We start from the raw sequence: 24,339 nt of genomic DNA, 5'->3' as shown, positions 1-24,339 counted from the left end.
GAAAATCAGAGAATTGTAGGACCAATGCAGCTAGTGAGTACCAGGCTGAGGAAGAGGCTGGAATAGCACAATGCCAACCAGTCATTTAACCATTGTACTTCCATAAGAAGGAGCAGCAGCAGTCTTTATTGTGGTCAATAACTAGCACATCCATAAGAAGGAGAAGAGTGAGCCAACCAGAAGATCTCAGGAAGAGCCTGCTGAATCAGACCAGTGGGCTATATAGTCCATTCTTTGTCACACAATGGCCAACTAGATAGCATAGCTTCTTTTCTCTGTTACTCTTGAGTAGCTGGTATTTAAGATACACTACCTGTAATTTGGAGGTAATGATCAGCCCGCAAGACAGGTAGCAACTCTGCAATTTTAGCAGGGGACAGCTAGGTAGTTCTTGATGATTGGACTCCTAAATAGTGGAAGATCCCCTGTTTGTGGACAGACTGAAATGCTATCAGAACATAGAAAATAGGGCCTTGCCACCTGATTTCTTGAGTTCCACGATATCTGGAACAAAGATGAGGGGACTCTCATCTAATAATTCGGGGGGGAAATCTTGGCCACAGTGAAGACTATTACTGCATGCTGAAAAAAAGATAATGTTGGAGTCAATGTTTATTGCTCCAAAATGTATTATAGGTAATATTATTAGTATAAACTACCTAGGCAGAGTATTTGTCTTTTAAGGCAGCCTTAAAAAGTTAAAAGAAAAAAAAGAAAAGAACAAGAACAAGAACAAAACAAGAACGTTGCCCCGACTGGAACAGAATGCTACGCTCAATACATTGTCCAGAAAATGAATCCTGTGTCAAATCAAAGGATCTGAGTTTTAAAATCATATAATAATCAAGTTCAATGTTCTGGGAAGTCCAAACCCTTCCTAGAACTATTAAGCAGCTGAAGCCATCAGTTAGGAAATGTGCAATAAAGAGTTGGAAGAGAAATATTTTTTAATTTTTGCACTTCTTTTTGTCAACTCCTCCTCCTTTGTTCTCAAACTCATAAAAGAATACTGTATGACAAAACAAGCAGTCAGAAGCCATTTTAGGAAAAAAAATATTTAATCTGTCAGACAACTCTGGATTAAAAAAGCCAAATCCTAAAAGAACCACTTCCCCAATCCCAGTTTAAAGAACGCCTGGATGAAACCACAGTCAGGGACATTCCTCCTTAGTCTTCCTGCCATCTATTCACAGCTTGCATTACTGTAGCAGAGGGAGATTACATCATTTCTCATTATCAGAACAGAGAATATTTCACCCAAATGCTAGAAGCAGATGCATCTCCTAGCAAGGTGCAGAACAACATTCTCAGCAGAAATCATGACTCAGTGCAAGCTTCTTCAAGGCTAGCCATGGTCTGAGTCAGTGTAAACTTGGTCCTTCCTATTCCTGAGCACAGGCTCCAGAGGCAGGGTATGGTCCTTCTTCTGACAGTACAGAACAGCCTTTCCAAACCGAACACGGTCCAAAGAACGTTCCTGGAGTCTCTGTCCCAGCACATTTACTAGTTTGGGGAAGGCTGGAAAAGAATCCGCCTGCACAAAATGCTTAAGAAAAAAGTAGGCTTAACTTCAGAGGATACCAGTCTACAAGGCCAGGAGAAGACCTGATGAAACCGTATGTGAGAAGTAGGCACTGCTTCTTTTATCAAGGTAGCTTCCTCCTCCTGCCAGCATATGAGAGAGAAACAGCCCCTTTTCTGCCCAAAGTGGGAAGAGGAGGCAGACAGAAAAGTGGCACACAATGAACCTAGCAGCATAAAGACAGGCAGGCCATAAGCCAGGAACTAGCACAGAAAGGCATGAAGAGAAAGTGGGATACCCCAGAAAGGCCTGAAAGCATATAAAATAGATTTATTGTGGCTTAAGACTGTGCATCTCAGAACCGATTTCATCAGAGGCAGTTGGGAGACAAATCTACACAGAGGGAAATGCGTTATTTCAGAGTACAGCCAGAGCCTGAACCTCCCCCAAGGAACAGCACAAAAATGAGAAAGGACAAGTCAGCAGAACAAAATATCCTGACTGGATGTGACTCATTCTCACCTGATGAGGACGAGGTAAAGCAAGATGAGTAATGCCAAAAAGAGACAATTACATTTCTGTCCTGAGACAGCCACTCCCAGCTGCTCTTGTGCTAGGCCTGATGGCATCCATTCTGTAGCAAAATTCCAGTTCAACAGCATAATCCTTTCAAACTGAAATAGTTTGTGCAGTTATGGGATACCACACACCTCTTGCGCTGCTGAGCCCTCTGGCCTCCCCTTGCAATTAAATTCCTCCACTTTCCTTCATAGTTCTGCAGCTTTTCCCAATCCGGGCCCTCCAGTTATCTTGTACTCCCATATTGGCTAGGATGAGAGTTGTCCTTCAGATCTAGAGAAATCAGGTTAAGGAAGGCTTATTCATACTAAAAGCACAATTGGCCATGAACCTTTTTGACAAAACAGTCACTGACAGCAGTCTTGGAAATCTCACCATTTTATACTTCATAAAATGAAAGTACCATTTTAATGTTCATCTCCACTTATAGCTTCCCTCTTTCATGTCCATTGATGCTTCCAACATGTTCAACCACCAAGTTAGTTGTCAACACCATATTGGACAAGAATGTTTAGACACTGACCACAATATAAAGTAGATCCTTCTCACTGCATACACAGACATTCAAAGTAAAACACCAAGCATTTTTTAAAAAGTATGTGGCCTTAATTTACTGTAACATGTGTCAAGCAGAACACTTGGTTTATGCATAATAGGGAGAGGGCAATAGAAGAGGAAACAATAAGGATTCCAAGAACATTATGATGTCACATTCCAGGGCTTGGTCCAAAGGCAGAAGGATTAGGAGAAAGCGTATCATACTTCAAATGTTCAAGAGTTCTTGCTGCATTTGACCAGTTTCTCTCTGTTAAAAATGGCCTCTATTAAGAAGAATTGGAGTGATAAGCTTCTAATTTCCAAAACATTCTCTTGTGGGAGTGGACATGAGATGGGAAGATGCAGGGGGTATTTATTCATCCATCAAGAGGCTGAATTGTGTATTGTAGATTGGAACTTCTCAGTACTCATAACACCATATTTGTACAAGATGAACAAGATTCAACACACTGAACGTGGTCCATCATTGGTGGGGTGAAAATGAGGGAGGCCCTCAAAGTACTGGCAGAACAGAGGTGGAATTATAAATTTGACTGAAGGCTTCAAGGAGAATAGAAGTCCCACTGTTCAGAACACAGAAGAGGAGGTGGCATCCTGACCCAGTGACCTAGATTCACTGTAACAGATGTCAAGCAGAACACTTGGCTTATGCATGAGAAGAAGAAACTGCATTGCCTCAGCAACCAGGATGAAATTTTCTCAGTTCCCAGGATGACATCTCCATGTCTATCTAAGGCCTTGCCCAGTTAGATGCTTCTTTGTGAAGGCAGGCTTTGCAAGGCATTCCCAAGGAACAGGATGTGTGGAGATCAGGACTCAGAACTTCTACCATCTGTTCTTGCTATATGGAGATGATGCCTAAGGCAAAACAAGACATTAAGATGTTAGGTTTTTTCCATTAGGAAAGGTATTTGATTCAGGAGAAGTAACTGAATGTAGAGTAAGTGTGAAAGAGACAGACTAATTTTACCGACAGCTATACATCGACAGCAGCAGAAAGGTCAGATCCACTAATTATATCAGTTGTGGGGAGGGATAAGAATTTATTTATTTATTTATTATTTAAATTTATATCACCGCCCATCTCCCCCAACGCGGGACTCTGGGCAGTTTACAATAAAAAGAATTCAGTTGCTCCTAAGATTACAACAGAATAAACCAAGGCTTACCATTTCACTCACCTGCCCATTCCTTCCATCTTTCTGAGCCAACGCTTGCTTACTCTGTGAAATATAGGCATCATCAGCACGCAGGGTAGAATTGGCACTGCCCATCACTTGGCTGTTGACTGTAGCACGAGGGAGGATGACATCATAAGGGGCATCCAACTGGAACCAACAAAAACAGTAAAATGGAGTAAAAAGTATAATCAGAAAGGGAACCATGTTTTTGAAACATGGCTGTAATTTCAAAAGAAACCAAACCAGTATTGCTGATGCCAAAATATTTGTAATGCACTAAAAAGGCTTTTCAGAGACTTGTATTTTCTCATTTCCTAACACAGTTAACAGGCTTAGATTCTCACTAAGCTCTATCAAACTAGCCTTGACATCTTTTAGCTTTTGTATGTTGTAGGTTTAAAATTGTGCAGGGATAAATTGAATAGAACAAGGAAGAGGAAGAGATTTCAAAGGCAAACCACTGTTAGTTAAATAGTAATTAAAGGGCACTATTCAGGAAGAATGAGCATAATTTATACCATTTCACCTGAGACCCTCAAATGAAGGTTTCAAACCTTTTCCGAACTCCTAAGCTTCCTGATTCCTTAATTGTAAAAGATCGAAACTTTAACAACGGCTGCCTCAGTAAACTGCTATAGAAGGCCTGGTTCTCACAAGAAGCACCTGAGGCACTAAATCTAATATAGGCAATATCACCTCCGGTGAGAGTAACTATAATTAAACAGCTCTTCATGGCCTAAGCTATAAGTGAGCTAAACTTTCTCTACTTAGGAAAACAGAGATCAAGGGAATCTTACATCTTTCTGTATTTGGGAACTAAGCTTTACACAGTTGTAATCATGGTTTTTGTTTGTTCCTTTTATGTATTTTTGTTGTATAATGTTTTTCTTTCCTTGAGCCTTCGTATATGGTAAATTGTTCATTTTTATTTTATTTGCATTATTTTATGTTTCTTTGTTTGAAAACGGGCTAATAAAAATCATATATACAAAAAGAAATAAGATTAAAAAAAGAAAACAATGAATTTGCAACCTTAAACATTAAAAGAAAGCTTTACACAGAACCAGCCATGAGACTAACCAGCTTTTATTTACAGAATCCATACCCTCAAGGGACCCCTGCTTGTGATGCCCCCTTTCCAACATACACCTGACATAATTTCTGGTTTTAACATTTCAGACAAGCCTTCACCTCTCTGGTCAGGCATAGCCTCTTCTACTGACAGACTTTATAGGTATGGTTTGTTTGTCTGTCTGTTTTAAGCCTACCATACAATGAATTAAGCTACAGGCAAGCAAGATGAGAAGGAGAAGCAGCTGCCAGCACAACCACGCATTCACTTACAGGCCCTTTGTGCATTAAAGTCATCTCTGTGGGCTGATATACGCTTGTCAGAAGCTGCCCATTGTATCCGCTGTACGGGGACACAGGCTTTTTAGCTGGAAAGAGAGAAACCACAGGACAATAACGTTTAAATACACCATCCCAAACATTTTCCAGAGGCAAAACTAGGTAGCATGGGTTGAATGGCAAGCTCTGGAGAAGACTGCTGGTCAATTAACTTGCATAAGGTGACTGGTTTCTATATTTAAAATTATATTGATTTTCTAGCATGACCTCATAGGAAAGCTTCCCTTGAGACTGGAGGGTCTCATGAGAAACAAGAGAAAGATTACACTAAAAAAAATTGGGGGGGCCACATTTCCATGGATCTTCCTACGCCAAGAGCCACTACTGTAGAGTTAAAGATCTAATTACCCATGGGAAAATGATGTGTGTGTGAATTTAACATGTTATTCCAGATCCAATCATAAAATCATGCCTAGGCAGTTTTTCTGGATTCACTACCTTCACTTAGATTTAGACAGTGATACCATTTCCATGGCTTTAGTAACTGCCAGGCATATTGCAAGTCAACAAAGGGAGATTTTCCTAGCACTGGCAAAGGTGGCATTAGAATCTTAGCATCCTGGATTTGTGTGTCCAGCTACTTTTATAGCTCCAGGTACAGGGATAGATAAAGATAGAAAAAAAGAGAGAGAGACCCTAACAAATAGACCCACAAGTATGTATAGAAGTGTATACTTTAAAAAAAGAAAAAGCTAAACCCTTAAAGCTATACCCCAAATTAATGGTATCCCTTTCTTACAAGTACACCTGTGTACATACGTAGCTATATTTCTTTCAGGTGACTTCTTGCTGCTTGGAAGCACCAACTGATCAATGCAGTCCAATGAAAGAGCCATCAGAAGGCTGCTGGGATTTTTGTTTCATAAGCTGCCCATAAAACAAACCCTTGTTTGTGGGTAACTATAGACAAAGTAAGTTTTAATGAGCCCAAGGAGCTTGGAGACTTTCTGTGAATAAGAAAATCCATCTGGATTTATGGCACTCTAGAGGCCATGCTGGTTGTCTTGATACTCTGAAGTTCAGTTCTCTCCAGCCCCTGCAATATGGCTGATGTAATCAGTAAGCCAACAATAAATCATAATTTCAAACTGATGCACGGGCCTAAAATAAATCATGCTTATCATACTGAGTCCATTTGTACATGATACATAATCAACAGGTTCTGTACGGCATTGCATCTGATCTTAGCCTAAAGGCCGGTTTCTCTTCAAATCATATAAACCAAAAAGGTGAATCCAGCTACTGGATGTGCTATTCTAAACTGATTTTAGGTAAAGGTAAAGGTTTCCCTCGACGTAAAGTCCAGTCGTGTCCGACTCTAGGGGGCAGTGCTCATCTCCGTTTCTAAGCCTTAGAGCCGGCGTTGTCATAGACACTTCCGGGTCATGTGGCCAGCATGACGACACGGAACGCCGTTACCTTCCCGCCGAAGAGGTACCTATTGATCTACTCACATTTGCATGTTTTCGAACTGCTAGGTGAGCAGGAGCTGGGACGAGCAACGGGAGCTCACCCCGCTGCGCGGTTTCGAACCGCCGACCTTCCGATCGGCAGCTCAGCGGTTTAACCCGCAGCGCCACCGCGTCCCTATTAAACTGATTTTCTTAGCTGAAAATAGTTTTAATATGATATCTTGGTTTTTATTTATAGTATTACATTTTTATATCTTTCAGCAGGCAAAGATTCTGGGCATTTCAAAAAATAGGGATATTTCTGAAGGTATGAGCCTAGAAATCTTGCAAATAATACATTTACATCCCAGTTATCACTATATAAACCTAGATGTAAACTCCACTGGACTTATTTCCTCCCAAATAAATATAGCCTTAAATCTTTATTATTTTATTCTATATGTACATTTTAAGACAGAAAACCCCAAGTCATTTATCAGCTCAGATTTAGCAAAGCCTGTCTGGATTTTCATGATCCTATGAAAAATATCTCCATCTAGCTACCATTCAACACGTAGCATAGTTAGAAAATTCAGCTACAAAGTGAGAGGTGAGGTGACAAGGAAGTGTTATAAGATCATAGAAGAGAAAACAGATGGCCAGTTTGCTTGTATCAATGCTATCTAACCTTCCTGCCCCACAAGTGTGATGGCACAATGACAGTAACATTCTTGTGCAGATTACAGGATATGCAAAGCCACTAAGAATCTACAGAGAATCACAGCAGCACACCACAACATAGGGAAAGTGTAGCGTGAACATGAATCGGGTAAGGAAAAGCAAGGGTATCAGCCTGGCAACTAAATGCAGATTAGTCCGCACTATCATGTTCCCCATAGCTACCTATGGTTGCAAAAGTTGGACCATGAAAAAACTAGACAGGAAGAAAATCGACTCATTCAAGCTGTGGTGTTGGAGAAGGCTCCTGCACATTCCTTGGTCAGCAAAGGTGACAAATAAGCAAGTACTGGAGCATATAAAACCAGACATATCACTGGTGGGCATAATCACAAAACTCTGCCTTACTTATTTTGGCCATGTCATGCGATCAAACTCACTGGAAAAGGCAATTATGCTTGGAATGGTCAGCAGTAAAAGGAAATGAGGCTGCCAAAAAACACGGTGGCTAGACACCATCAAAGCCAACACCAGCCAGAACATAAAACAGCTAAAAGAAGCCGTACAAGATCGGGAAATGTGGCAAGAGCTGGTCCATAGAATCACCGACAGTCAGGCACAATTGAACAGATAGCATCATCAGGGTGAACCTGATTCTCTATCACCACCAGGTGCATCAATCCCCTGGTCTTCTCCAGCTGGGTCACAGATACTGATGACTGTGATACCCACTCATAGGCAACATTGTGCTAAAAAAAAAAGGAGGGGGGAGCAAATGCACCCATTTTTCATTAATTATGTTTATGCCTACATAAAAACATGGTGGGTTAAGGTTAGCAAGTATAACCCAGAATGCAATTCCTCTGGTTACATTGTGTCATTTATTTCCTGGCCTCTTCACCAACAGGCCTACCTGAAGAAGGTTCATCCATTGAGAAAGCTTTGTTCTCCACGAACATGCTTTGGGATTTCTGTTCCTTGAGGATTGTTTCATAGCCAACCCCTCGTGTGGGGTAGACATCATCCTCATAGGCCTGTTCTGGTCCTGGTTTGATTACCTGAGAAATCTCAGGGATGACATAAAACAAAACAAAAACAGAGGCATTGGAGACAAGAGCAATAGCCAATGTGGGGTCATCCCAAGTTGATCTCTGTTCCTGCTGGTTGCCATAAACATACATAACAATCCATACTATCCAGATGGCCATGGAAAAGGAAGTTGTGAGGAGGATGAAGACAGCATGCTTTCTCCAGTGCTTGTAATGTCCACACAAGACAGGCCAAGTAGCAATGAAAGTAGCTACTTGCAGGAACATTACATAGATGAGCGCCATGACAAAGTCCTCATTCTTCAGTTCACAAGGATCCTTGGACGTACCATCACTCCTCACCACAGTAATAATGAGCCACTCAGCATTGATTATGATCTCAACCAAGACGAGGACCAAAGCCATGCCAAAAGTGACCCATCCCCGAGGCCCGGTGTTCTGCCGTGCAAAGAAATTGAGACTGAGGGTATGGGCAGCCAGGCAGGAGAAGCAAATAGCAAAGAGGACACCAAAGAGGAAGCGTCGTGAAGCACATGTTGAGAAGTCTTGCCTGACAATGAAGGCAAAGGTCAAGCAGAAAAGCCCCAAAGTGCCCAACAGAAAGAAAGCTTGAGTCCCTATTAAGCTCTTCTTCCGGTAATCTTGGATAAAAGGCACACTGGCCACTAGGACCACAGTGAGGACAAAGCTGGTCACAACACCAAAGCTGGCCACAGCTTCTAACACAATGCCCCAGGCTGTAGATAGGTCACAAAGGTTGTAGTAGATGGAGTTCAAGTCCTTGCCACATCCTGGTGGTGGTGATGATGGTGGTGGTGAAGTCACCTGAGCTAAGCATGCTTTCATGGGAAGTACAAGAAGCCAAAGACATGGCAGTAGCGTCTTGGGTGCAGCCATTATGGTGGAACGATGGCGAATATTCTTGGCTTTTCAGGAAAGAACTAAAACAAGAAAGAAAAAATACAGAGTCTATGAAAATGCATGAGGTATTTTTCTTCTCCAGAGATGTTCAATATTTTTGCAGCTGAGAGTCATTACTTGGCCTTTGGATCATGTACCAAGGATCACACTCCAAAAGTGGACAAAACCCGGACAAAGTAGGGTATATTAAACCTGAATAAAATAAATAGTGTCCAAATGATTACTTTCCCTACTTAATACCTTACTCCTTGTTTCACATTAAACATTATAATATGTGGTAACCTTTAGAAGGGCTATGCATCCAGGATTTTAGAGGCCTATATGAAGCCCTGAGACTTCGGGTTGAGTCCTCCAACTCCATTGTCCTGATAATACTTTACGTTATTTATACCTCTTTGGTTCACCTCTTCAAGTACCTTTAAGAGCACTGCTAGGCTTTAGCAAGCCAAAGGAAAAGGTGTCTGTCCTGTGTTGATTATTACCCTGAGTAACACTGGTGAAGATAGAAATGTTTACACTGGGGGAGGGAAGGTTAGACAAGGATCAAGGTTCATTTGATACAGCACTAGTACTTGAAAGCAGCTTTCCATGAGAGCCAAACTACATGTTCCAGAGGACAGCTAAATTTAGAACTTTTAAGTAGCTACAAGAGCCTTCAAGTTTATTAAAGTAACAGCACCGGGTGACTGAATGCTATTTATTAGCCTTATCCAACTTGATGGCTCTCTGAAAGTTTAAGTCCCATTATCCCCAACCAAGGGCCATGCTGGCTGGGGCTTATAGGAGCTGTACTTCAGAACATCTGAAAGACAATGTATTGGGGAGAAGGATGCCTCAACCCTTTCTCCTGAGTTGGTTCTTAAATCTAGATCGCAGGAGGCTAATGGCTAAGGCTGATCAACAGTAAATGTCCTAATCTGTGTAGCTCATTTAGCTATTATCAGCAACAGTCCAATCAATGTAAGGGCCCCTGGACCTGTGGTTTCCTAAGGCCAGGAAATCCAGTAGTAGGTGTCCAACATAACATTGATTTTATGTCTAATTTAAAAGAACTGTGGCCAAAATGGCCAGTCAGTGGCTGCCTTCGCATGACACAGATGCAAACTAACCAGCCACTTTTAACCTAGTGGTTGATCTAGACTATGTGAATAATTCATGTGAACACAGAATAATTCATGTGAACACAGAAAACTAGATTAGCTCCATAAACTTGAGTTAAGTTTACTCTGGGTAAAGCATGACACAAACACAACCAACAAGGGGTACATAGGTCAATGCTTTGATTTGCTATAAAGCAGTTCCTTATATTTCTATCTCCCACTGTTCTGTGGTTTGCAACACAGTTACAAACTTAGAGCAGCCTGAAGGACTGTACTGAAGGAAGCATTACAAAACTAAACTAATAGTACAAATCAAATCTTAAACACAGAATTTTTTTAAAAAAACCCTAAGAGAATTAAAACCAAGAACCTGGCTAATGCAACCAATATAAAATTGAAGGGCTGGTAGAAAGAAAAAAGTTGTCATCTGATGCCAAAACCTACCAGCAGCTGTCTTTAGAAAGGCTCAGCACAGGGCAGATGATGGCAGTAGCCACCAAGCAGGTGGCCTGTCTAGATTAGAAGGAGAGGCTTTTCATTCCCCTCTCCTATTTGAGTTTCTGGGGAAATCAACATATTAGAACCACACAAGAGATAAATGGGGTATCCTGTTAACAGATACCTCAGGTATCCGGGGAAAGAATAGGTTCCAATCCTTGCACTGCCATGAAGACTGCACAGAATCATTTCTCTTGTACCAAGTCAAGACATTGATCCCACTAGCTCAGTGGGGTACCCATACTGACTAGCAGTCTTTCTTCTTCCTTCCTAGCAATGGCCAAAATTGAGCGTGAGGCCTTCTACAGGCAAAGCAAGTGCTCTGCCAAGATGCAATCATCCCTGGTCTTGGGACAGTCACCAGTTCCCTCTTCAGACATGGAGAAAACTGAGGACAGCACTCTGCCTTGCTCACCAAGAACCTTCCCATATTGACAAGGAAGATCTAAGGCACCATTATGACTGCACTTGGCTGTTTAGGACTGGGAACCTGTAACTAAAGAGGAGTGAAATAACAGAACCTTGATCAACCATTTTAGTTGTTGTACCAATAGCCTGTTTTCGGTCGCTACTGAAAAAGCCTAAGGGATGAATAATATTAATGTAAACATTTACAAAGGTCTAAAGCATGCTCATGAGGGCAGCCTTTCCCTCTCCTGCAGGCCAGCAGAAAAGGTTTGAACCGTCTCCCACTTCATCTGCTAAGTTGTAGCAGAGCTGCTACTGATGGACCATGAAGTCTGCAGAGGGAAAAAGAGGCCTGAGACTTGCCTTGTCTTTAGAGAAAACACAGCTGGGAGGGGAGGAGAAAGAATGCATAATACACATAAAGAACTTCTCTCTCTCTCTCTCCCTCTCCTAAACTGTTCTGGGGAACAACCATAATAACAACAAGAATTCCCCCACCCTGTACTGTAAAACATTTCCCAGATTAGCTGTGTTCCTCTGAGATATCACCCTCCAACCCTCTCTTGGGCTCCCATTCAGGACTGCTTGGTTCCCAGGCTCAGAGGATTCCTCGTACTTCCTAAAGAGGGACTCTCTTGCCCTCCAGATCTGATTACTGCATGACCAGGATTGATCAGGGCTAATTTGTGTTTCAGGCGCTTGGTACCTGGGAGCTTGGTAGATGAGTTTCCTCTCTATTTAGAAGGCAGCTCCCTCTATAAACACTGACTTTTTCTCTTTGACTGTGTAGATCCTCTTCATATCTATGGATACAGGATTATTTGGGCCTAAAACACAAGCTGCCTCCAGTTTCATTGGAGGAAATTCTTTGGGCAGTTTCCTACTCAGCCAAACCACCATCCTATTTGCTGAACTGTACAACCTGAAGACGAACCCTTAAACCCTGCCCATATCAAGCTTTTCACATTCTACCAATAGTCATCTTGACATCAAAGGCATTATGTTAAAGGAGCCATACATCTGAGTGCCAGAACATAAAACAACAGCTTTTAGCAGAGATACCTTAAAGGACCCTTTTGCTAACTCCGATCAGGAATTGATTGAGCCCTTAGTATACGCTTCTTAGATATCATTTCCATTTAATGTGGAATCCCAGGGGTTTCAATGAAAACTTGAGAATCTTAGCTTTAAATCTGGTTTTTCAATATTGTACTCTACCTCTGGGGTTGAAAGCATGTGAATCCTGTTGGCAAACAGCTAAAAAAAATCAGTGTTAAGCCAGGGAAGTTCTAAACTGTGGTTGAGCAAGAAGACATCCTACCAATGAATTTCCTGTCCAGTTGATTTCTATTTACTGAGTCTCCATGAATATTCTGCCACCGTTTCTGGAAGCAGACTTTGTGTCAGTAACAGCCTAATAGCCAAAAATGCAACAGCTAGCCCACATTCCATCATTGTCTCTGGATGATGGTGATGATCCTGTTGAGTTTTGGTTTATATAAAAGTTTTTTAAAAGTTACTTTTTTTTCAACAGTGCTCCAATACAATAAAAAATGGCAAGGTTTTCAAGTCTATTAATTCTATGAAAGGCAAGTAAAATACTTACACGAACTTTTTCAAGTTTATGTAAATGAGAACTGCATAATTTGCATGTTCTAAACATAAAAGGTGGATAGATTTACCATTATGGAATATTAGACTTTTGGCTAGAGATGATCTAGCATCAGTGTTTCTTAACCCAGACAACTTTAAGATGTATGGACTTCAACTCCCAAAATTCCCCAGCCAGCAGTGCTGGCTGAAGAGTTCTGGGAGTTGAAGTCCATGCATCTTAAAGTTTCTGAGGTTGAGAAACACTGTTTAGCATAATACTCCAAAAACTACAGTGTCCCTCTGATAATCCTTTAAGACATTTAAGGGCAGCATCAGTGATAGAAGCACCAAATCATCTTAAGCAACTGCACACCTTAGGAAGCTTGTAGATTTGTATGTACCTGAATGTTAGTGCACAAATCCCATTTCCATATATGTGGTCCAAAAATAATACTTCTTTGCTATGTAGATGTTTTAGGGCTTTGTTTTCATTCAGGTGGCTCCTTCAGTATCAATCAATATAGCCCAAAGCCACAAATTTCCCCACGCTTTTGCAAATACATCAGCTTCTTTTAAAAAGCACTTTGTTTAGGGATTTAAGTAAAATACCCAGACACTTGAACATCAAATATTCCTTTTTAAAGTGCATTATCCTACAACACTTTGAATTACTTATATAAGCAAAAGCTGTGCTCCCAAATTTAGAAGACTACAACATCCATTGTTTCCTTATTAGCACACCGTTGTGCAACTTCACTTTAAAGAGCACTATCTGTGGTGAAGCTTAATTCTGTTCTGCTGTCTTATCAGGAAAAGAGGCAAATATATGACCTCTCTCTCACACACGAGCTCATTTTATCTCCCTTCCCAGTGGAAAAAAATGTTCCCAAAACATCAAAGTCAATTTAGGGCATACCTCTGACCTGAACACCCAGAAATGACACTTTCCAGCATTACTAACACCATCTCCCTGAATAAATTATGGTTCTCTCTATATATATTACGAAGCTACCAGTTCCCTAGTGTTAATCTGCTTGCTCCAGCTTGAGAATTAACAACAAAAATGTAGGCATTTCTGGTATTTCAACTACTGCAAGCCCAAAGTTCTAACAACTTGGTCTTTAGAAAAGAGGGCCTGGCAACTTGGCCTGCATATTCTAACTGTGGTGTAGGTCTTCCATTCGGTGCTACTTCAGCATACAAAAGGAGAGAATTTTGCCCTCCTTAATGCAATAGGTATGAGATTTTCTCAATTGTATCCTGCCTTGAAAGTTTCCTTTGCTACAGCTTCCTTGAATGTGTGTGTGTGGTGCGTACATGTATATACATACACACAGAGAGATTTTCCTCTACATATCCAACTACCAGTCCTGGGTTGCCTATATCCAAATAGCCACTAGAGGGTAGTGAAGAGATACAAAAAACTAACTCTTTGCCATCTTCTAGGGATTGACTGGATTTTTGCATCCCAGATGCAGCTGTCCTATCTAACAAGCAAGAGAATCTGGGGTCAGTGCATGGTCTATGAGCAGATGATGCAGCCTTTTTGCTAAATCATACAACACAGATTTGGTCCAATCAATGCCTGGATAAGATCAGAAAGGCTGGATAAAAATATACTAAATAAATAGGGATTCAGAGCAAGCTAGTTACTGCTGTCATCTCTATTCTTAGAGCAAGCACTTTTGCCCTGTTTTCATGTGCTCCAACAAACAGTATCTGATTCAGCAGAATCAAATAAGTAAGCCCCTGAGAAGAAGTAAACATTGACACTTGCTTCACTGCAATTCCCTGGAAATCCACCCCAATAAACTTCTTCAAACTAGTGATCAGTAAGATAGCTTAGCTGTTAACCTTCCTTTCTTCGTTCCAATTTTGAACCAGCAGAAACAGGTCTGCGTCTAGGATACCACTAAGCTGGTGAGGGCTCCCATTTTTTTACTTAAAAAAAATTCAAATCAGAATATAGCTAATACACTTGATAAAGAACTAAAATGGATATGCCTTTGTTCTCTATCCATGACTCTAAAAGGAATTGGGGGGGGGGGTCCATAATTCTCTTCAATCAGAATTCATCTCTTGTGCACTGCTCTTTCACATGTAATGACCCCCAGATGCAATTACAAATATGAAATCTGCAGGATGCACCCACCAGTAAGCTTCTCATAGTTCTGAGTGTTCTCTGGAAGATGCCACTGAATCACATCTGGTCAGATAAGTCATTTGAGGAAAGGGCACTATCAAGCCTTACATTCCCTGACCAGTAATAGTTACTATGTGTAAAACAAAAAGAGGAACCGAATGCTGTGCATCCTGTAATAAACTAGAAGAATGCCTTCTATGAGGCAGCTCTTGGTTAAAACATTTGTTTATCCTTGCAGTGATGTCTGAGATTTATCTTGGTTTTCTCTAGCATGGCTCTGCTATCTAAGGGTGATCTGAAGATCCATGTTAGCACACTTACATCATTGTAGGAAAGCTACAGGGCGCATCCACACATCTTCGCTTAGCAGAAGTAATGAGAATGGCCTCTCTTTGAAATCCACTGCTTGTTGGAAAAGGCAGTGCTGCTTCAGATGGATTAAAGGTATGAGCTTCATGGGTCTGTTTTTCCCAGATTCTCCTTGCAAATAACATGTGGTATTTTAAAAAGGGGAGGTTGGAAACATTGCCTGAGGGGAACAGCATCAAGGGCCTATGTGAAGCCACAGTTCTGACATCTGGTTTCCATGGCAGGCCAGGAGGCATAGTACATTTTTATTAAACACTTCTGTTTCAACTTTTCCACTTGCATCAAATGATACATTGCCCCAGAGGTTTTAGTGAATTGCCTTTCACTGCACCCATAGACAACACAAAGTAAGCACAGTTACACACAGATATACTTTTCCCCCAATCAGCTTTCCAAGAGAACAGAAATAATTGGAAAAAGTTGTTCTATTTCCATGGACAGTTTTTTCTTTCCAAGGCAACAGGCAAGCTGTAGAACAATCCCCAAACTGCAAAGGCCCAGAAATTCCTCTTTCTTCTATGATTCACACTTCTGCAGGAAGCAGGTGCCATTTCCAAGGTACCTGGAAGCAATTACTGGCTCTGTCTCAAGAGGGTTGGATGTTTCCAGTTAAGACTCTGGAGTAGGCAGGAGAGGTGGAAATGGCAGGGGAAGGAAGAAGCAGTGAGCAATTATTTCTGTTGGCCAGCATGAGAGGAAAGGAAGTCATAGGACTCCTTATAGAGCCCAGAGACCCTTTTCTCCATGGCTCCAAACCCACAAGGATGTCTTAGGAAAGATAAGTGTTTCTCAACCTTGGCAACTTTAGGATACGTGGACTTGAACTCCCAGAATTCCCCAGCCAGCCAATTCCCCAACCAGTCCACATATCTTAAAGTTGCCAAGGTTGAGAAACACTGGGAAAGAGCGACAGCCTGCTCTTAAACATGCTTGATTGCCAGACTCAGCCTTTAACAAGACTGTGCTGGTTTGGCCAGCTCATGCAGGCCAAAATGCAAAAGTGGAAATACCAATGATTGCTATATAACAAATCAGCAGTAAACAGAAATAAAATACTGACATTGTGGGACAGGGGATGATGAAAAGATGTATGCAGGAGGACACACCCTCTTCCTAAAAGAACAGAAATATCTTCCTGCAAAGAATATTCAGATCTAGAAGTCTGTTCAAAATAAATAAAACACATACATTAAACTTCCAGAAACTGCGTTCTGTGAAAACTTATCTACTGGAAGTTAACTCCAGAAAGTACAGCTGAATGGAACAAATAACAGCTGTGTTCAAACACCCTGCTTATCTGTAATTAACTGAACTACAATTCACTCAATTTACTGGGTTTGCCTGATACACGGAAGACAAAATTGACCCCAGTGGCTGGATTCATATACTAAACAAAGCTGAAATATATTTGGCTGGTTTGTGTTTCAGTATGTGATGTAAACATAGCCAAAACATGTCAGCCAGTATGAAACATTTTTAAAACTAGGCCTGGTTGTGCAAACTCTAGAACAAATTCATAAGCCAGTATTGCAGGCTAGAATAGGTTGCGACTGACAGTTTATGGTAGCCTGAATTCTGCAGACTGGCTTTGAGAGGTTGACAGCCATCCACACCATTGACTGGAGGCATCAGGTCCTTATCATATGTCAGCCTAATTCCAAGAGCATGCTCACTGGCCTTCCTCAGTGGATGTTCATCAGATGGCTTTGACTGCAACTCCTATGAGCCTCAGCCCCTAAGGCTGAAAGTCCGAAATGACAAAAGTTCTAGACCAAATATATGGAGGGCACTGACTGGGGAAGACTTGCATTATTCCCTCTTCGATGGCTCCAGATATCAAAGCAACTGAACAGTTCTGCAGTGTTACCTACTAACTAGTATTTTGAGAAGGGAACTTGATAAAGTCATGGAAAGGGCTTTTAGCAGCTTATAGATTCTTACCTTGAGAGAACCAGGTGGTATAGTGGCTAAGGCACCAGGCTAGAAACTGGGAGACTGGGAATTTTAGCCCTGCCTTAGGCACAAAGCAGCTGGGTGACCCTGGGCCAGTCACTCTCTCTCAGCCCTAGGAAGGAGGCAATGGCAAGCCACTTCTGAAATCTTGTCAAGAAAACTGCAGGGATTTGTCCAGGCAGTTGCCAGGAGTCAACACACAGATTCTTACTTCACCCATTTAGCCTCGAAAACTATGGTACTCCTGGTCAAGAATCCAAAGTTCCCAGTTTATTTAATACACTTTTGTTTGCAGAGGAGAGGCAAAAAGGCAAGTGTCCTTCTTCTCTGGCTAACTCACAACCCTTGTAAATCCTTGCCTGAACTCAAGAGTTCTATATCTTACCAGAGTAGTACACTTCCCTAGCTGTAACACAGGACTCCTCCTTCCTGAAACCAAAAAGAGGATCCATCCAGGAAGCTTGGTTCTTAAAGCCAGCTCATCACCATTAACCCCCCATCCTTGGCAACATGAAGTAGCACCAAGACACTTAAAACAAAAAATTCTCAGTCCCATTTGTGGCATCCCTTTCTTCCCAATGTCCTAGGGATAACATATACCCTATGAGAGTTCAATTTCATCCACATAACAGCTCCAACCAGCCAAAAGGTTTGATGAGGGCTGAGCAGGGATCTGGACCCAGGTTCTTTTGCTCCAAATTCAACAGTGGTTGCATTTCTCAGTCCCCTTTGCTGTGAATGTGTGCACACTCGTGTGTGTAGAGAGAGAGAGAGAGAGAGAGAAATACACCACCAACCATTAAAGAAGTCCTATTTTGCCTGCAAATTTCCCACCCCTAGTCACGGTATTAAGTCCCTGGGTGCTCCTAACAACCTTTTGGGGAGGGGCTATTTGCTTTCCTCTTTCAATCACACTCCTCAAGCAAAATATGAAGCATGTTCCAGATTTGTTCTAAAGCTTCAAACCTCTCCTTGCTGCGGATGGGTTTAAAACGAAACAAAACAAATACCTGAAAATCCAAACGCATATATGTATACTTAAGCGCCGACACACACACCCATTGTCACCCTTAGTTATACTTTCAGAAAGAAAGAACTGTACTGGGTCCATCCAACGGCTACATAGTTCGGTCATGGGTTAAGGTTACCGGACCTTACCAGCTCCTTCAAGCACAAGCAGAGAAGAACATTCTAACAGGAAGCAGGGAGGCGCTTTGCATTTGGGTATTACCCACCCCCCGCCGCCGCCGCCGCGCCGCTCCTTCTGAAAGAAACGAACCCCCCCTTTTCATGCTTCAAGTTATCTTCTGGGGTCAGCAGAAGGTGCCCAACTCCTGGAGACCCCGGGCGAGGCGAGGCTGTCACTTAGCTCCCTCCGCAGACGCTCTCCACAGAAGAGCAGAACCCGCGTCGCCGGCGAGGAACCAGCCCGGCGCTTACCTGCTTTAGGTAGGACAAACAGGCGCTCCTCCCTTCCCAGGGGCCGAAGCTCAACGCTGCTGCTCGCGGGGTTCGGGACCCGGCGGGATTGGCAGCCCGGTCGCCCCCGGGACCCTTCCTCCCACCGGCCGGACCCGAAAGTTGAGCCAGCCGGCGCAGAGGGCGTGTCGTGGCGGGGCTGGGGACCGACGGGGTGGGGAGGGAGGCGAGGCTGAGAAAGCTTTTTCTTTCCTTGGTCGACGCTCCCTCGCTTTCCGCCCTGGGAAGCTACCAGCTTGACACTAGCGTGACATCAAGCTCCATTCAGGGTGCTTATCAGGCCCTCGGCCAGCCCTTTGCAACCAGATTGCAGGCTAATAAATCACCTCCGTTGCCCCGCTCTCGGCTCCGCAGAAATCTTTGTGTGTCGAGTAACCGAGCTTTCGCCTTAACGTGCGAGAAGCCCGTCCCGCCTCCCTCGACTCATCCCTGCCCAGGTTCTCTGTGGCGCTGCAAATCCAGACCTGGTTTTGTGGCTGGCGCTCTCGCTGGTTTCACCCACGCCTCTTCCCTCTTTCTGCATTGTACTCAGTGCGAGACAACAAATCCCATCTCAGGAGTTAAAAGATTCGGGAGACTGGTGCTTGGTTGAACCCCAGATGGACGCGCTGGCTCGTTGGTTTTCAGTCTAGTTTCACAAAACGCCCACGGTGGGGAGATTCCTGGAGAACACTGCATAGCCTCAGAGGAGCTGGGTAAAATCGTTGTTGTTATTCAACATCTGGTGTTTAAAAGATGCCAGTGTTGACTCTCACGTTTCCTTTATATTTTGAGGATCCACTTTGTGGCTTAGACTCCTTTCCCAAGCATTAAGCTGCCCCCGCCCGCCGCCCTTTCCGCAGCACTCAGTGAAACAGGGAAGGCTGCTGGTTACTCTAAGGAGTGGGGTGGGTGGGGTGGACCTGTCTGCCTTGTTTACCTGTTAGTCATCCTGAGGTCAACAGCCCAATTACATGTACTATTGCTGGAAAGTTGGCAATTTTCCTATCAGAGAAGCACATATAATGCAACCAAACTCCATAAATTAATAGTACCATTAGTAATAGAATACCATACAGCATTGCCAAGAAATGCATTCAACTACTGGCTGTCATGGAACGTTTAGGGATGCAGACATGGTCTACAAAATGATTCCTGAAGTGCATAGTTACATAAATGAGCAAGAAATGGAAAGAAGTGTGCACTGGGCCCAATGGGGCAAAGTAGGAGAATTTGGAAGCATTGGATATGTAAACCCTTTTTCGAGATTGTAAGTAGCTCTCAGAAGTTTCATCTGGTATATTGCCCATAGTTGGCAAGCAGGGAGGAACTAGCCTTCTTTGGGTGACATATTTAAATTGGATTTTAATTTAACTCAGATCTTTAAACTGTTCTTAAAGTATTTTATGAAAACTTGAATGTAGTGCAACAATATAACCTTAAATAACATTTCTGATTCTACTGCACTTCCTAATATGGAAATTAGAAGATCTTTTAACCCTTGGAGCTGACCTTTCTCGAAAGCATAAAGACAAAGAAGGTTGGTGAATAGAGATTTTGAGTGTATGCAAAAGTATACTTTAAAAGTTGGTGATGTCTGTTTCTGAATGCAGGTCTAGCACTCATTTGAAAGAATGCTTAACCCATGTGGCTGAGAAGTCACAGATGAAAAGGAAACATGGGGGTGAAAGAAGGGCACTGGGCACTTGCAACCAGCCAGCCTTGAGCATTCTTTCAAAAGACCCCTCAACCCATGTTCAGAAATAGCCCAACTAACAGGTCACAGGTACACAGGAGGAGTTGAAGAGTATCATGGTTGCTTACCCCCACCACCCTGTGCTCCTTCTCCATGCCCTCCTGCAATAGGCCCCTCCCTCACAAAGTAATAAAAACTGTAAAAACTATGGTGGCATAAAACTCTTTCTTTACAATGGAAAATCTGTAATGAACTCATTGGTGACTGAACCAGCAACACACAGCTGTCAAAACCTGGCTTTCTTTCCTGATTTAAATTGATTCTAGTGCTCTTTCAGAACAGCATTAAACCCATATCTATAAGAAGTCCCCATAAGACTTGACAAGCACTTCCAAAAGTACCAGTCCGCCCTTATATGGGCAGATATTTCTATGGACCTCAAGTGCCCAGTTTCTTCTGTCTTGCAGTCCAAGCCAAAATGCTCATAGAAGTCAGTGACCAAAGGAAAGAGGTCTTGCCCATAGCAGCCTGAAATGGCTAACAGGAGCTGGCCAGATCCCAGCTCCTCATCACAGCTGCAACCCCATTGTTGAAGAAGCATACTAGATAGTATCCACTGCCAAAATGGTGTTGGAAGAAGAAGGAAAATACTACTTCAACACTAGAACAGCTAAAGACAATTTTAAACTGTCTATGCTGTGGGCAGTGAGGATATGAAGGCGATCTCATATTTATATAAAAGAAATACCTAAATACTTTGTTCTTTCCTCAGGCCTTGGGTTAAGGAGTTTGATGGGCTCCTTTAGGCTGGGACTGATGTAGGGGGTGTATTTTTCCTTGGGATGACTGTTGCTCTTTTTGTAATGTTGTTTTCCTTCTGTTTTTATTTGGTGAAGCTGCCCAGCGTCCTTTTGAAGATGGGCAGCCTAGAAATTTGATAAATAAGTGAATCTCCTGGTGACCTTTTTGCAGTTCCAGGTTGATACAGGATACACCGTGAACCTGCTCTGTATTTGCTTCCTAATTCCAGTTTATTGCCCTGCCATTTCTATGCCTCTTTTCCTTCATGGTCATCACTTCCTTGTTCTCTGTCTTCCTTCTTGTTAAAAGGTTATGGCCTTTTGATTTTCAGTGGTTCTACTTACATCTGCTTAATCTAATCCTCTTGGGGTCTTTTCATTTAAAATCCATACTAATTTTGTTTCCTTTGCCCCATGTGGATGGCAGCCCACAGGCCAGATGGTTAGGACCACAGGCCTCATGATCAGTGTCCACCTGTTTTTGTGGTAAAAGCTCGCTTCCCAAGCATCTCCTGAGTGCCAGTTTTGACTCTTCATTTCTTCAGTCTTTGCTGGTGTGTCAGGATCAAGCTTTTAGACCTGCTTGGGTTTTAGCAAAAGTATCCAAGCTAGGTTAGATTTTAACGTATTAAAATGTTTAACCAATATTTTCATTCTTTATTTCTACTAACTTGCACTGGACTGCACCCACTATATGTTGCTGTCTTTAAGTTGTATAGGGTAATAAATTTGTATTAAAATAAGAATACTCATGTTTGTAGTCATAATTTTGTAATCAATAGTGCCAATAAAGCATTGCTGTCGGAGGGATGTGAGCATCTTGTTGAGTATATCAGTCTTCAGTAAATGGATGTAGCACTCAGATCTATTTACTAAGTTAGAGTTTCTAGGCTAATGGGAAATCAGTAGGACAAATTGTTTCACTGAATGCATACAACAGGGTGGCACAGGTTATGGCTCACTCACTCCATAGCAGGATGGGCTTGTGGCAGATTTCCAGTACTACACAACTCACCCGACTAGCCAAATACACTAAGATAGAAAAACTCAGAATCATGGACCTCGTCAACCTCTGCCTCACTACCTACTTTCAGTTTGATGGACAAATATACCAACAAATCAGAGGAACGCCCATGGGATCACCTCTCTCAGGACTCATAGCAGAGACTGCAATGCAGCGTCTAGAAACTATAGCATTCCCACACATAAAAGTATGGATCCAATATGTGGACAACACCTTCGTCATAATAAAAAAGGAACAACTAGAGAAGACACATGAAACAACCAACAACATCTTCAAAGGAATAAAATTCACGAGGGAAGAAGAAAACAACAGCACACTACTGTCATGAGCACCGTTGAGCTGAATGCATCAGCACAACGGCACACATGACAATACCTCGGAAACTAGAGGAAGGGATTTAAAGATAAGCAAAGCACGCACAACAACAGACACAGACCCCGAGGAGAAGGGAACGACCCCGGCCGGATGAACCAGCCATTAGAACACAAAGGGGGAAGAAGGAATGACAAAGACAGGGCGGATCACGAGGCACACCTGAAGCTGTCAGCAGGAACGCAACGGATATCGCCCAGCTGATAGCAATCACCGGCCGGAGGAAGAAAACGATTATGAGCGAAACCCGGGGCACCAGCAGGGGCCCCGCGACCCCTCACCTACCGGCAATGAAGCATGCAGGACTTGGGAGGATGACACAACCCAAGGTGGGGGGGCGCTGACCGGTGCGGGCTATTTAAACCCCGCACCGGCGCGCTCCCTTCACTCTCAGCTTTTTCCAGCTATGCACTATGCTGAAATAAACCTGAACCTGCTCTTCCCTGAATCAGTGTCTGTGTTTTACTCAGTAGTAGGCAGCGCATGACATAAAGCTGAGAGTCATAAACTCAGCCTCGCCAAGCCCCACCGGACAACAACGAGCCGCGGGAGGAACAGACGGCGAGAAGAACACGAGCAGAGAGCGATGGAGCCGACGCGTCGCAGCCAGGACGGGCGAGCCGCACGGCGAGAAGCGGAGAGGACCGACAGAGGCCAGAGGCAACGCGGACCCCAGGAGCCACGGACACCCTCCCGGCCCATCCCGAGCCTCAGCCCCACCCCCGGAGGGAGGCGGAGGCGACCCGACCATGGGAGGGAGCAACATACCTCCCGAGACCCGCGGAGACCTCCCCGCCCCACATCGCACCCCAGCCACAGGCGTGGAGCTTCAGCCCAACTGCAACAAACGTGGTGGAGGACGGAGAGGCGAACCAGCCGATTCGCTCCCAAGTCGAGGGAGCTGAACAGCGGACGGAAACACCTGAACCCCACTGGTGGCCCAACTATGCGGAGACACCGACCGGTCCGATCACAGCTGCGGCGCGGACCTCAGACCGAGAAACGCAAGCCAGACTCACGGCCATGGAGGCCCAACTAAGGGACCTCGGGACCATGCTGCAGTCGCTGATGTCCTCCATGCCTCACAACAACATTCCCGTGCAGGTATACACCCCTATTCAAACCCCGAGCGGGTCTTGGCACCCCCATAGGCCAAATGCTAACCAGCAAGCGTCCCCAGTGGACGAAGCCATGGGACGGGAAGCGAAGAGAGGGGATCCACCGAACACCAGGGCCCCAAAGGACTTCCCCATTTTCTTCGACGGGAACCCCGCGAAGCTGTCATTTTTCATCACAAACGCCAGGGAGTTCATGGGGCGGCACGGACACTCCTTTGACTCCGAAGCGGACAAGATCGCAGCCGTGGCGATCAAGTTACAAGACAGGGCGGTGGACATGTATGTCCAAATGTACGAGTCCAATTCCCCCGCCCTCTCTGACTTCCACGCCTTCATCACTGAGATGAAACACTATTTTGAGGACCCGCTAGCCAGGGAGTGGGTTAAAAGCGCACTTCAAGCCCTCAACCAGGGCGCACGAACTGTCGCGAACTACGCCCTCGAATTTAAAGCCCTCGCAGGGAAGATTAACGACTGGTCCGAGACTACCCTGCTAGAGATGTTCAAAAGGGGCCTCA

General features: G+C 43.5%; 2 protein-coding genes across 5 annotated transcripts in view; one reads left to right on the top strand and one right to left on the bottom strand.

Moving 5' to 3' along the window:
• Window positions 1-1,039: 1,039 nt before the first annotated feature.
• Window positions 1,040-19,383, bottom strand: GPRC5C (G protein-coupled receptor class C group 5 member C). Of its 4 annotated transcripts, XM_063293412.1 has the most exons (6): window positions 18,794-19,224; window positions 12,002-12,098; window positions 8,233-9,309; window positions 5,185-5,279; window positions 3,829-3,987; window positions 1,040-3,517 (listed from the first exon to the last, which is right to left on the bottom strand). In XM_063293412.1, exons 3-6 carry the CDS (start codon window positions 9,263-9,265, stop codon window positions 3,485-3,487), a joined length of 1,320 nt encoding a protein of 439 aa, XP_063149482.1. In that variant the 5' UTR covers window positions 9,266-9,309; window positions 12,002-12,098; window positions 18,794-19,224; the 3' UTR covers window positions 1,040-3,484. The 4 variants fall into 4 exon arrangements, with proteins under 4 accessions (XP_063149482.1, XP_063149483.1, XP_063149481.1 ...); XM_063293413.1 differs by lacking the exons at window positions 12,002-12,098; window positions 18,794-19,224 and adding an exon at window positions 19,297-19,383; XM_063293411.1 differs by lacking the exon at window positions 12,002-12,098 and having other exon boundaries at window positions 18,794-19,223.
• Window positions 18,598-24,339, top strand: part of PDE6G (phosphodiesterase 6G) — a 62,285-nt gene continuing 56,543 nt past the window's right edge. The window contains exon 1 of the mRNA XM_063293422.1: window positions 18,598-18,802. The gene's annotated coding sequence lies outside the window, so the exon portion shown is untranslated. The remainder of the gene's footprint in view (window positions 18,803-24,339) is intronic.

Source organism: Candoia aspera, chromosome 2 (genome assembly GCF_035149785.1).
Source record: "Candoia aspera isolate rCanAsp1 chromosome 2, rCanAsp1.hap2, whole genome shotgun sequence".
Classification (NCBI taxonomy): domain Eukaryota; kingdom Metazoa; phylum Chordata; class Lepidosauria; order Squamata; family Boidae; genus Candoia; species Candoia aspera.
The sequence above is the reverse complement of the archived record's forward strand: the minus strand, read 5'-3'. Positions and strand labels throughout refer to the sequence as shown.